The sequence below is a fragment of the Mesoplodon bidens genome (genome assembly GCF_964165515.1).
Source record: "Mesoplodon bidens genome assembly, chromosome: 18".
Taxonomy (NCBI): domain Eukaryota; kingdom Metazoa; phylum Chordata; class Mammalia; order Artiodactyla; family Ziphiidae; genus Mesoplodon; species Mesoplodon bidens.
This window is the reverse complement of record NC_138175.1, coordinates 53,228,582-53,243,287: the sequence shown is the minus strand read 5'-3', so window position 1 is coordinate 53,243,287 and position 14,706 is coordinate 53,228,582. Positions and strand designations below refer to the sequence as shown.

General features: G+C 46.8%; 1 protein-coding gene across 1 annotated transcript in view; it reads right to left on the bottom strand.

The window, feature by feature from the left end:
* The window catches only part of SULT2B1 (sulfotransferase family 2B member 1), a gene marked incomplete at both ends in the record, with an annotated part of 34,153 nt that overhangs the window by 6,288 nt on the left and 13,159 nt on the right, over positions 1-14,706 (bottom strand). The window contains 2 exons of the mRNA XM_081216805.1: positions 1,673-1,881; positions 8,131-8,270. Of these exons, the coding sequence (XP_081072931.1) occupies positions 1,673-1,881; positions 8,131-8,270 (349 nt within the window). The remainder of the gene's footprint in view (positions 1-1,672; positions 1,882-8,130; positions 8,271-14,706) is intronic.

The following is a 14,706-nucleotide window of genomic DNA, read 5'->3' as shown; positions in this document are numbered from 1 at the left end:
AACCTCCAAAAAAAACCCTGGATGCCGAGGCTCGGGTGAGCTTCCTTGGTGATACTCCATGTGTGTTGTCACATGTCACTGCTGGAGGACTGAGCACTGTCCATGCAACTCCACTGGGAGAGAGATAACTTGAAGCTGGTGGCTGGTCTCACCTGGGTGCTCCCCCAGGCACCTCTTCCCTTCATCTTTTTTTTTTTTTTTGCCTCGCCACACGGCTTGTGGGATTTTAGTTCCCTGACTGGGGATTGAACCCAGGCCCTCGGCAGTGTGAGCGCAAAGTCCTAACCACTGGACCACCAGGGAATTCCCACCTCTTCCTTTCATTGACCTTAATCTCTATCCTTCCTCTGTAATAAGCTATAACCATGAGTATAACAGCTTTGCTGAGTTCTGGAATCCTTCTAGTGAATCACTGAGCCTGAAGGTGGTCTTGGGGACCCCTAGATTGCAATTTGATCTCTTCTCTGTCTATACTCACTTCCTTCCTTGGTGATCCCACCAGTCTCCTGGCTTTAATTTCTCTGTCTCTGTCTCTCTGTCTGTCTCTGTTTCTCTCTGTCTCTGTCTCTCTCCATATATATATATATATATATATATATATATATATACACATCTCAATAGGTTGCAAATAGATGTGTCCAGCCCACATCTCTCCTGTCAAATCCAGATTTGTTTATCTCACGGCCCACTGGCATCATCCACCTGGGTGTCGATGGGTCACGGCAGATCCATCTTCCCCCCAAACCTCTCCTCCCCAATGTCCCCATCTCAGTTCACGGCAGCCCCATCCTCTCAGCTGCTTAAACCAAACCCCCTGCAGTCACCCTTGACTCATCTGTTTCTCTCACACCCGCATCCAACCTGCCAGCCACTCTTCCTGGTTCCATCTTCCAAATACACTCCAAACCCTTTTTCTTCACCTCCCTGTGGCCACCACCCTGTTTGCCTCCATTGTCACCTCCTCCCTGGCACCTGGCTTCTGCCCTCACCCTGATGGTCTGTTCCCTGACTTGCAGCCAGAGGGCGCCTGTGAAAACCTAAGTTGGATCCTGTTTCTCCTTGGCTCTGAGCCTTCCCCGGTTCCTGTCTCAATCAGCGACAAGCAAACGCCCCACCAAAGTCCACACAGCCCTGCACATTTTGGTCCCTGTTACCTCTCTGACCTCATCTCTCTTCCTCTCCCCCTTGCTCACTTAGATGCAACCACACAGTCCTCCTTGCTGGACCTCAGGCATGCCACATCGACCCCAGGGCCTTTGCACCTGTTCGTGCCTCTGCCGGGAATGTTCTTCCCCCAGACCCCCCCCCCTTTGGCTTCCTTCCCTCACTTCCCAGGTCTTTACTCAAACCATGCCTTCTTACTGAGGCCTCCTTTGACCACCCTATTTATAATTGCAACCCCTACCCCTAACTCTAACCCCCAGCTTCCCCTCCTCCTCGATGTGAACTGATCACCATGGATGTATTCAATCTTTTCCTTAATTACTCCATCTATTCTTTGTCTGTCCCCTTTAGAATGTGGGCTCATAAGGCAGGTGTTCCTTGTGTGTGTATTTGCTGCTGTTCTAGATCAGGGCCGGGCACACAGTAGGTCCTCAATAAATATGTGCTGAGTTCATCAGTTAGCTAAACTTTGCCCCACCAACACACACTCCCCTCCATCCTCCCACACCTTGGCCTTGGAGTTGAAGAAGGCCTTGGTGAAGAGCTGGATGGGGAGGTGAGAACTCATGAGGCGAGGGCTGGGCGGGTCGGGGAGGCTGAAGGCACCCATGATGGCCTCACACCAGGGCGACCGCTTCCAAATGGGTACTGAGCGGATCCAGGAGGGGTCCCCGTCCTTTAGGATTAAGCTGAGGATCTCAATCATCCAGTTTGTGCCTGTTGGAAGAATTGGGCAAATTAATCAGAGGTGGGGAGGGGTGAAGGGGGGATATGATCAAATTCATAATGGCTGCATTTATTGCACAATTTGCTACATATGTTTATTGCATGGATTCCTCACACAGCACAGAAGTTAGGATGGTTATCTTTCTTTAAAATTGAAATATAGTTGATTTACAATCTTGTGTTAGTTTCAGGTGTACAGCAAAGTGATTCAGATATTATATATATATATCTTTTTCAGACTATTTTCCATTGTAGGTTATTACAAGATATTGAATATAGTTCCCTGTGCTATACAGTAGGTCCTTGTTGTTTATCTCTTTTATATATAGTAGTGTGTATCTGTTAATCCCAAACTCCTAATTTATCCCTCCCTCTTCCCACTTAGGGTTGGTTATCTTTATTTTCAAAGCAGGAAATTGAAGCTCAAAGAAACAGAGTTGCTAACTAAGGCGACAAAGCTTGGAAATGGCACGTGGCCAGGTTTGGCTAACTGTCCACCCAACCCCATTTCGTTTCTCTACTGGGAATATAACAGGACGACATTTTTCCAGCCTCCCCTGAAGCTACGTGTGGGACCGTGTGACTGAGTTCTGGTCAAGGAAGTGCAGTGGCAGCCATGTGCAGCCATTTCCAGACTTGGCCCATAAACACTGGCCACGTGACACCTCCTCTCCACCCCCACCCCCACTCCCGTCCCCTGCTGGCTGAGTGCAGAGATGCCAGTGGAAACTGGGGCTCCTAGGGATGGCAGAGCCATAAGATGGAAGGAGCCAGGATGCTGGAGACTGCATGGATTTCCCCCCCACTTCCCTCCATCTATCCTGCACTAGGTAGAATTTACAGGAATGAGAAATAAATTTCTTTTTTTTTCGGCGGCGCCACGCAGCTTGTGGGATCTTAGTTCCCCGACCAGGGATTGAGCCCGGCCCTCGGCAGTGAAAGCATGGAGTCCTAACCACTGGACTGCCAGGGAATTCCCAAGAAATAAATTGCTCTTGGGTCCAGATTCTGAGATTCTGAAGCACTCCATTAATGCATAGAGGAAGCTGGAACTGAATTCAGGTGGCTAGACTTACAATCTCAGCTCTTTTCACTGCCTTTTCATGGGAGTAAGCCCTTGATTTCTTGAGGGAGCCACAAACATCACATAGTAGGAAGGGATCTCATCCATGACCCAGTTCACAGGTCTGGATTCCAGGAGATTACAGGGAGGTCAGATGAGAAATAATAGTACTGTGAACAATCACCTGGCATTAGTATTATATTGTCCTGGATTCTGAGAACTACCCTGTGCCAGTTCCCACTGTATTGCCTCTCAGCACTACATCCAGTCTTGGTTGCCCTGCTTTGTGCCATTGGAGCTGTGTAAACGGATCTCCTTTGCCACCTAGCGCAATGTGAAGCTTTGTCAGTAGAGGGCGCAGAGGAACCCTGCAGAAGGATGGGGTTTCTCTTCCTGGTTCTCCTGGGCTTCTCCCAGCCAGCTCTTGTGATGGACAGAGGCCAGCAGTGCAGTAGACCCCAGTGACACTTACTCCCTCTCACCCCGCCCCTCATCCCAAAGCAAATTTCCTTGGGTGCTCTCTGCTTCAGTCCTAGAGGGAGGGGCTTCTCCCTGTATTGGCTCTTCCTGTATTGATTAGGGTTCTCTTTACCCCTTGATGTTTTAATCCCCTGTTACCACTTAATAATTCTTTTTTTGTGGGTATGTGGCAAAAGATACCTAACATGAAATTTACCAATTTAACCATTTTTAAGAGTACTGTTCTGGGCTTCCCTGGTGGCGCAGTGGTTGAGAGTCCGCCTGCCGATGCAGGGGACACGGGTTCGTGCCCCGGTCCGGGAAGATCCCACATGCTGCGAAGCAGCTGGGCCCGTGAGCCATAGCTGCTGAGCCTGCGCGTCCGGAGCCTGTGCTCCGCAACGGGAGAGGCCCGTGTACCGCAAAAAAAAAAAAAAAAAAAAAAAAAAGTACGGTTCTGAGGCATTAAGTACATTCACATTGTTGTGCAAACATCACTACCGTCTATCACCAAAGCTGTTTCAAACAAAGCCTGCTGTTTGGGGAACAGATTTCCACAACTTCCGTGGAGGGAAATTTGGCTGTATTCATCAAAATTGCAAACGCACAGAGGCTCTGACCAAGCAATTCTGTATCTAGGAGTTCTACAGGTAAACGCATACGTGTGCAAGTGACACTTGCACAAGATGTGGCATTGTGTGTAAAGTTTATATGGTGTATATATGCAAAAGACTGGGGACTTCCCTGGTAGTGCAGTGGTTAAGAATCCGCCTGCCAATGCAGGGGACATGAGTTCAAGCCCTGGTCCGCGAAGATCCCACATGCTGCAGAGCAACTAAGCCCGCCACAGCTACTGAAGCCCGTGTGCCTAGAGCCCCTTCTCTGCAACAAGAGAAGCCACCACAAGGAGAAGCACGTGCACTGCAGTGAAGAGTAGCCCCTGCTCACGGCAACTAGAGAAAGCCCAGCCTGCGCGCAGCAAGGAAGACCCCAACGCAGCCAAAAATAAATAAATAAATTTAAAAAAATAAATAAATGCAAAAGATTGGAAATCAGGAAAAGCTAATCATAAGGAACTAGTTAAACTAGAATTCTTGTACATCTAATGTTACGCAATACTATGGAACTGTAAGAAAACCCCAAAACCAGGAAGCTCTTTGTTTACAGTTCTAAGATGGGATGATGTCAAAATACAAGGAAAAAGAAGGCACAACCATAAAACAAAACAAAACAAAAACATGGGGCAAAATGGCATGTATCACGTGTTAACTTTTGTGGGAAAAAAGTAAAAAAAAAATTATGTACATTTTTTCTTGTACATGCAAATTCTGGAAAGATACACAGAGACTACTGGTGACTGTGAGAGAAGAGAGATCTTACAGTGTAAACCTCTTTGTACCTCTTGAATTTTGAACTATGAATGCATTACTTTCTAAGAGAGAAATTAAGATATTTTAAACTAAAAAATAGCTAGAATAACTGGACAACCATATGCAAACAAAGAACCTTGATCTATACCTCATACCACATACACAAATTATCTTAAAATAGATCATAGACTTTAGTGTAAAATCGAAAACTGTAAAGCTTCTAGAAGAAAACATAAAGGCCGTCTTTATGACTTTGGTTTAGGAAAAGATTTCATAGCTGTGACATCAAAAGTCTGATCCATTAAAGAAAAAATTGACAATTGGAGCTCATCAAAATTTAAACTTTTGCTCTGAGAAGACACTGAAAAGAAAGTGAAAAGACAAGCCACAGACTCGGAGAAAATATTTGCAAAAGGCATATCTGGTAAAGGATGTGTACTCAGATTATGTAAAGAACTCTCAAAACTCAATAATTAGAAAACAAACAACCCAGTTAAAAGGAGCAAAAAAAAGGAACAGACACATTACCAAGAAAGATAATGATGGCTAGTAAGTCCCTGAAAAGATGCTCAACATCATTAGCCATTAGAGACATGCAAATTCGAACCACAATGAGATACTAGAACACATCTGTTAGAATGACTTTTTAAAAAACTTGACAATATCAAGTGCTGACAAGGAAGCAGAGCATCTGGAACCCACCTATGTTGTTGGAGAGAATGCAAGATGGTAAACCAGCTTGCCAAAAAGTGCAGGATGATTTTCACTATGGAAACCAGTTTGGCAGTTTCTCATAAAGTTAAGCATACATAATTCCCATAAACTCAGCAATCCCACGTCTAAGTATGTACCCAAGATAAATGAAAACATATTTCCATGCAGAGACTTGTACACAAAGCTTCATAGCAGCTGTATTCATACTCATCCCAAACTGGAAAAAATCCCAAGTGTCCTTCAACAGATGAATAGATAAACCCATCGTGGTCCATCCAGCTGATGGAATACTCCTCAACAATAAAAAAATACAATTTGGATGGATCTAAAATACATTACGCTGAGTGAAAGAAGTCAGTCTCAAAGGCTACATAGGGTACGATTCCATGTATATGACATTTTGGAAAAGGCAAAACTATTGGGGCAGCAAACAGATCAGTGGCTGCCTGGGGCTGGGTTGAGGAGAGAGCTGAACACAAAAGGGTGTGAAGGGTTTTTTTGTTTGTTTTAGGTGGGTGATGGAACTGTTCTATATGGGTTTTTTTGGCCATGACACACGGCTTGCAGGATCCTAGTTGCCCCAACAGGGATTGAACTCAGGCCTCCTGAAGTGGAAGTGCCAAGTCCTAACCACTGGACCACCAGGGAAGTCCCTGAACTACTCTATATCTTGATTGTAGTGTATCTTGTATATGTCTCTCAAAACTCATAGAACTCGGGCTTCCCTGGTGAGGCAGTGGTTGAGAATCTGCCTGCCAATGCAGGGGACACGGGTTCGAGCCCTGGTCTGGGAAGATCCCACATGCCATGGAGCAACTAAACCTGTGCGCCACAGCTACTGAGCCTGCGCGTCTGGAGCCTGTGCTCCGCAACAAGAGAAGGCCGTGACAGTGAGAGGCCCGCGCACTGCAATGAAGAGTGGCCCCCGCTCGCGCAGCTAGAGAAAGCCCATGCACAGAAACGAAGACCCAGCACAGCCATAAATAAATAAATAAATTTATTAAAAAAAAAAAAAAAACCTCATAGAACTCCCAGAGAAATGAAAACATGTCCACAGACAGATTTGTATATCAATGTTCCTATAAGCATTATTCATGAATCAAAGAGTGAATACAACCCAACTGATTGTTTATCAACTGATAAGTGAATAAGCAGAATATAGTATAACCATATCATGGAATATTATTCAGCCATAAAAAGGAATGAAGCACTGACAACAACTTGGATGAACCTCAAAAACATTACTCTAAATGAAAGATACCAGACACAAAAGACCGTGTAGTGTATCATTCCATTTATCTGAAACGTCCAGAACGGGCAAATCCACACAATGAGAAAGCAGATACCTAAGACTTAGGGATGTGGATGTGGGGATTGGGAGGTGATGGCTAATGGGTACGGAGTTTCTTGTTAGGGGTGATGAAAATGTTCTAAAGTTGACTATAGTGATGGTTGCACAACTTGGTGAATATACTACAGCCATAGATTTTTACACTTTCAAATGGGTGAATTGTATGGTATGTGAATTATTTTTTTTTAATGTTACCAAAAAGCAAAAAAAAAAAAAAAACCCTCATCGCACTCTATGCTGGAAAAGGTGAATATAATATTTTGAAATTTTTCAAAAATATTTTGAAAAAAATTAAGAAGGCAGCTCCAACATTTTAGAGAAGAACCCCCCCACCCCCTGCCACCAGGCCTCTCCTGTCACTCCCTCCACCGCAGTCCCACTGACCTTCTCTTGCTTCCTCAAACTCACCGAGCCACCTCCCACCTCAGGGCCTTTGCACATACTGTCCCTCTGTCTAGGATACCCTTTCCCACTCAAACTGCTCTGCAGATTCCAACTCTCTGCATGAACATCTTCTCCCCAGGAAGCCTGCCCTTATCCCGCAGACCTTCTTATGACCTACACTTAATGTTCTCTTCACCTTTCCCTGGGTGGAGGGTGACCCACCCTAACCCTCATTAGATAGTAATATAGGCGACTGCATGTTTAAATGAAGCCTGTATCTCCCAGCAAATGTCTCCTTTCTTCAGAGCTGTGTCTCTGCACGTGGTAGACAATCAGTAAGTAGCATTTCAGTAACCGAATGGAGAAAATTAAGATCTTTCTTTCCTTCCTTCCTTCCCTCCTTCCTTCCTTCCTGAAATATTTATTGAATAAGTTCCAGGCACTGTTTTAGGTTCAAAGAACACAGCCGCGATCAAGACAAACCGGAATATCTGCACTCACTGAGCCATGTTCTAGTGAGGAAACCAGAGACTAAATCAACAAATGAAAATATGATATAGTGGCCGGCAGTGAAGAAAAATATGAGGGGCGTTAAGGGATAGAGAGGGACAGGATGGGGACGCTATTTTAGCCAGGGAGGTCCGGGAAGGCCTCCCAGTGGGTGTGAGAGCCAGCCTGGTGGAAGGGAGGGAGCGAGGCACACAGGGATCTGGGGGAAGGGTGCCCCCTGGCGGAGGGACCGGTCAGTGCAAAGGCCAAGCTCACCTCGGTTCTGAACGGACCACGGCGTCCCCCGTCCGCCCCACCCCCTCCCGCTTTCCTCTTCCATTCTCCCTAGTGTACCCTCCTCACCACCCACAACACTCTCCGTAGCACCCCTGCCCCGGCCCAGCGGGTACCTGACTTGGGGTAGGTGATGATGAAGATGTCATCGTCTTGCACGTCCGAGTTCTCTGCGATGCTGATGCTCTCAGGTGAGTAGATGCCGACGGGGAAGAGGATGCCTTTATACCTGAAGTATTCGCCTGACAAATTCAGGCTGTAGGAAGATGGGGGAGAGACACCGTAAGGACCGGGGAGGAGGCGAGGACAGGGGTCACCCCTGGGAGAGTGGGAGGCCAGGGGCTTTTTTTTTTTTTTTTTTTTTAGGTCGGCTGCAGGCGGGATCTTAGTTCTCCGACCAGGGATCGATCCCGTGCCCCCTGCAGTGGAAGCGCGGAGTCTTAACCACTGGACCGCCAGGGAAGTCCCACGGGTCCTGCATTTGAGTGTCCTTCGAGGTCCCAGGAACCTGCACAGGGGTCCAGCTTTACAGCTGAGGCCTCCAGGAAAGACGGCAGCAGAAAGTGGCTGAGGGATCTCGGGGCATGTGACGGAGGGCGTGCAAGGAGATGGGCGAGGTGCACCCCGCTCGCTGGTGGAATTCTGGCAAGGAATTTTCTCTGTGCCCTTTTCCTCATCTGCAAAGTGAGGATGATTTACTAACACCCCATAACAATCCTATGCGGTGACAATGATTATTATCCCCATTTTCTGGATGAAGAAAGCGAGGCACAGAGAGGTTGAGTGACTTGCCCAAAGCCACACAGCTGGCGGGACAAGCAGCGCTTCACCTCTGCAAAGTGGGACTAAGCGCTTTCCACATGTTTACTCTTCACCCCAAACCTCAGAAAGGCACCACCCCCATTTTACAAACATAGGCCAAAGAATCAGGTGCCCTGCCCTTTCCTAAGCGGCCACAGAGCTGCAGGGCCACCTGCGAAAACCAGATGTGGAGTCCCTGGGAAGCTGGGGCAGTCTTAAGCTCCAAGCCCCTCACTCAAGCTGCTTTTCCCAAAACGCTGTAATGTGTTCACATAACCATACAAGGAAGTACAGTTTTCCAAAGCGAGATGTATTGAGAGAAATCCGTTTAGTTCGATCACCCTTGACTTTACAGCCTCCCTCCAGATCTCCTGACCCTGGGGTGGGAAAGCGGTAGGTGTTTTGGGGACCTGGCTAAGGTAGAGCTGAGTTGGGGATACATTTCACTGGACTTTCCTAGGATATTTACAAGGTTTGCGTTCATGTCTGTGTATAGTTATGGGATGGCGAGTGCAGGATTTGCTTCCGGGAGCACTTGTTGGGTGCAAGTAATGACAGGAAGGCTGGGGACACGGAAGTCGGATCACGCTATCACATGCCCAGGGGCGCTTGGCACCAAAAGTATGGGGTGGAGGAGGAGACTCAGGTTTGAAGCCAGAAGCTGGTGTATTATTTTTCTGGAGTGTTTGGAGTGTTTGCCAGCTTTCAGAATGAGACAAGTCACTGTAATTTCTTTTCTCATTCTAAACAAACATTCCTTCTTCCTTATGTTGCAGTCACAGGTACTGATTCTTTCTTTCTTTTTTTAAAAAAATTATTTATTTATTATTTTGGCCACGCCAGGTGGCTTGTGGGATCCTAGTTCCCAGGCCAGGGATTGAACACGGGCCCCCTGCAGTGGAAGCGCAGTGTCCTAACCACTGGACCGCCAAGGAATACCCCTGATTCTTTTTCTTAAGGGGAATCCCCTCAAAACAGTATAAGCTTCAGGCCCCACGAAACACGGATTTGCCCATTCTTAGCCGTTACTCGGCGCTAATTCCCATTTGTGGTCCTTTCCGGTACACTTAGGACAATACATCGAACTGGGGGGAAAATTATGTGTGTAAGTGGGTTATACTGTCTGTGGATTTCATGTCAGAATAGTGAAGAGGATTTATAGATATTGTGAGGACTTATAAAGAGGGCTAGGGTCCGACCACACAGGTAAAACTCAGAAACAAAATGGTGAACGGAAGATGAAGGACACAAGAGAGTCTAGATGATATGATTCGAATTAGGGGAAGTTCAAACACAGGGACAAATCACCTAAGATGATAGAAGGCAGGATGATGCTTATCCTTGGGAAGTGGGGGCAGATGGGGGCGGAGCTGGTTACAAGGCGTGCCCTCTGCAAAATTCCTTGGTCAATTGACTGAAGCTCTGTTCACAGCACTTGTGTTTTACTTTAATAAAACTTACAGTGCACATATGGTCACCTTATCTTTGATAAAGGAGGCAAAAATATACAATGGAGAAAAGACAGCCTCTTCAATAAGTCGTGCTGGGAAAACTGGACAGCTAGCTACATGTAAAAGAATGAAATTAGAACACTCCCTAACACCATACACAAAAATAAACTCTAAATGGATTAGAGACCTAAATGTAAGGCCAGACACTATCAAACTCTTAGACGAAAACATAGGCAGAACACTCTATGACATAAATCACAGCAAGATCCTTTTTGACCCACCTCCTAGAGAAGTGGAAATAAAAACAAAAATAAAAAAATGGACCTAATGAAGCTTAAAAGCTTTTGCACAGCAAAGGAAACCATAAACAAGACGAAAAGACAGCCCTTAGAATGGGAGAAAATATTTGCAAATGAAGCAACTGACGAAGGATTAATCTCCAAAATTTATAAGCAGCTCATGCAGCTCAATATCAAAAAAACAAACAACCCAATCCAAAAATGGGCAGAAGACCTAAATAGACATTTCTCCAAAGAAGATATACAGACTGCCAACAAACACATGGAAGAATGCTCAACATCATTAATCATTAGAGAAATGCAAGTCAAAACTACCATGAGATATCATCTCACACCAGTCAGAATGGCCATCATCAAAAAATCTACAAACAATAAATGCTGGAGAGGGTGTGGAGAAAAAAGGAACCCTCTTGCACTGTTGGTGGGAATGTAAATTGATACAGCCACTATGGAGAACAGTATGGAGGTTCCTTAAAAAACTAAAAATAGAACTACCATATGACCCAGCAATCCCACTACTTGGCATATACTCTGAGAAAACCATAATTCAAAAAGAGTCATGTACCAAAATGTTCATTGCAGCTCTATCTACAATAGCCAGGACATGGAAGCAACCTAAGTGTCCATCGACAGATGAATGGATAAAGAAGATGTGGCACATATATACAATGGAATATTACTCAGCCATAAAAAGAAATGAAATTGAGTTATTTGTAGTGAGGTGGATGGACCTAGAGTCTGTCATACAGAATGAAGTAAGTCAGAAAGAGAAAAACAAATACTGTATGCTAACACATATATATAGAATCTAAAAAAAAAAAAAAAAGGTCATGAAGAACCTAGGGGCAGGACGGGAATAAAGACGCGGACCTACTAGAGAATGGACTTGAGGACACAGGGAGGGGGAAGGGTAAGCTGGGACAAAGTGAGAGAGTGGCAGAGTAAAATAGATAGCTAGTGGGAAGCACAGGGAGATCGGCTCGGTGCTTTGTGACCACCTAGAGGGGTGGGATAGGGAGGGTGGGAGGGAGGGAGACGCAAGAGGGAAGAGATATGGAGAAATATGTATATGTATAGCTGATTCACTTTGTTATAAAGCAGAAACTAACACACCATTGTAAAGCAATTATACCCCAGTAAAGATGTTAAAAAAAAAAAAACTTGCAATGAATGAATGAATGAATAAAACATTAAAGGGAAAAAATTACGCTTCCCACTAAAACAATTGTTTTTAATAAAAATGAGGTGAGGGGAAAAAAAAATGGAGACGAGGTGCTGGGCCCAGTGAAGGTGAAACCCCAGCTGTCTTGCACAGGCCTTTTCTGATAGTTTTCCCTCGTGCGCCCAGTTGACAGATGAGGAAACTGAGGCCCATTGAAGGCTGTGACTTGCCCAGGGATCTCCCAGTGTCTTTCCTGAAGGCCTCCACCAGCTTCAGAGATTTGAGGGATGGGGAATTTCTCCAAGGCTTGGCACCAGGCTCAGGCTTGCAGGAGAAGGACAAAAGCTAGAGAATTGTTTCCTCTGCCTGGGGTCGAAGGAGGGCTCTGGGGAGCCCGGGTAAGGCTCAGCCCAGCCAGGGTTTCCAAAGGGCAGTGTCCCAAGGCAGGGCCGGGAGGAGGCTATGGAGGAAGCTGGCACGTGGGCTAGGGTCTATTGGAAAAGGCCCCCTTTGTTCCTGGCTGGGGGGTGTTCCCGAGGGGACCAGGAAGGAAGGGCTGGTCACCTCAGAGGGGTGGTAGCAGGGGCTTTGCAGGCCCTGCTTCTAAGTAACCTAAGTAGGACAGATGTGAGAAAGAGTGTGGTTCTGGAGCTGGACATTGCAGGCACAGAGTCTGGCTTTGGCACTCTCTAGCCGAGCTGAGGCCTGGGGCTTAATCTCTCTAGGCCTCAGTTTCCTCAACTGTAAAATGGGGATAGGAGAAGTAGCATGGTGTCTTGGTTAACGGCATAAACCCTGGAGCTAGAATACATGAGTCTGAATCCTACCTCTCTCCAGTCATGTGGCTGTGGGCAAGTCATTCACCCTCTCTGTGCTTCAGTCCTTTCATCCATAAAATGGGGATAATAAGTAAACATTACCTCATAGGATGGTCGTGAGCATGTAAAAAGTGCTTAGAACTGGGCCTGACATAGGAATATGCACTATATAAATATTTCTTAATTTTTTTTTTTTTGCGGTACGCGGGCCTCTCACTGTTGTGGCCTCTCCCGTTGCGGAGCACAGGCTCCGGACACACAGGCTCAGCGGCCATGGCTCACGGGCCCAGCCGCTCCACGGCACGTGGGATCTTCCTGGACCGGGGCACGAACCCGTGTCCCCTGCATCGGCAGGCGGACCCTCAACCACTGCACCACCAGGGAAGCCCTGTTTCTTAATTTTTTAAAAATAGAGATAGTGGGAGGGTTTACCGCACACATAGAAATAAAGGTGATTAAAATAGAGCCTGGCTTGTGGTCTGCATTCGATAAATCCAGGCTAAAATTATTATTATTACACTTAGTAATAGAGGCAACACCGGGCATCGTGTGAGCCCAGAGGAGGGGCTGCTTGGCACCTCCTTTGGCACACAGTAGGCCCTCAGCTTATTGTAATTACTTTATTGTTCAGTGATGTCATAGGTTGAGCGCAGGCAGCAGAATTAGTGATGTCACTAGTTGCCAGGCGGATTGAGGCCAGTGGGCGGGGCTGTGAGGCCATCAGTCACTAGGCAGATTAGCTGCTAAGTGCCTGGGTCTTGGCTCTGGTGGGTCACATGTGCTCTCTCTGTGCCCTGGGCAGCAGATCTCACCTCTTTGAGCCTCAGTTTCCTCTTCTGACACATGAAGATAACAGTAATCTCAACCTCAAGGTTTTAATCCTACCTAAAGATTAAAAGGGATAATATACATTAAGCCCCCGGCTCCTAATAAATGCTCAGGACACTGAAGCTCCCTTGAGCGTACAGCGCTATTTTTGTCTTTGATCTCACCAACAGGTCCTTGAAGGAGAAATGTCCTCCCCAGCTTACCGGAGAGGAAAACGGAGTTGCCAACCAGGAAAAGATACTGTGCCCTTCAGGAGTCCCTGAAATAGTCACTGAATGCGTACATGAATAAATATGAGGGTGTCCCGCCACCCCCCTCAGCACTTACAGTCTCCAAACTGGGGGTCCAGGGTGGAGGCCAGGGTGGAATCCACGGTGCTGACACGTTGTTGGTGCCCAACCAGTATTTGACTGAAGGAATGAACGTGTGAATGAATGAACGTTGAATGAATTGTGAATAAATGAATGTGTGATGAATGAATGTGTGGTTGAACGAATGTGTGATGAATGAACGTTTGAATGAATAAATGGGCGAATGAATGAAGGGGGTTACCAGGAAAAACGTTAAGGAAACGCAAAGAGCACTTGTTACCTCCTTTCACCTGCCTCCGTGGTTCTCAGCCCTGGGCATTTTAGAATCCCCTCTGGGGACTTTAGAAACTTCCACAGCCTGGCCTCATTCCAGGTCAACAGTGTCCAGACCTTGTCATGCGCCCTCTGGGCCCAGAACAACTATTTGCTCAGTAAATGACTGAGCATCAATGTTTAATAAATAATCGAGACATGACTGGGGGAGAGCTGGGATCTCCCTGCATGTTATGAGGCGACAGGTGAGAAAATGGAGGTTGAGGGAGGGGAAGCGATTTGGCCAAGGCCATGCGGCAAGTACCGAGCAGAGCTGAGATTTGAACCTCAGCCCCGTAGACAGTTCTGTTCCAGGCCCTCCTTCCCCACGTCCCCCCACTCCAGTCAAAACCCCCCAGAGCACCGAGCACTATTCCAGCCTCTGGCCTTGTATCAGCTGTTCCTCCTGCCAGGAGGCTGGAGAGGGGGGACCCCACTTGGATTCCTGCTTGGCTGAATCTTACTGTGTGTCCCCAAACAGGTGCTGTGCGTCTTCTCTCCCCACCTTGTAAATTAAATCTGGCCCCGGAGTGACCTTTCCTCTCCCTGGGCTCCAAGCCCATTCTTTTCCCATGCCAGGTCCAGGGCCTGGCATGCAGCTATTTTGCTTGGTTAGAGCAGAGGAATGAAGGTGACAATTGGGCTGGGGCAGAGACCAGCCGCAGGAGGAACAGCAGACAGAGCTACAGCCCACATGATGGGCAACGGGC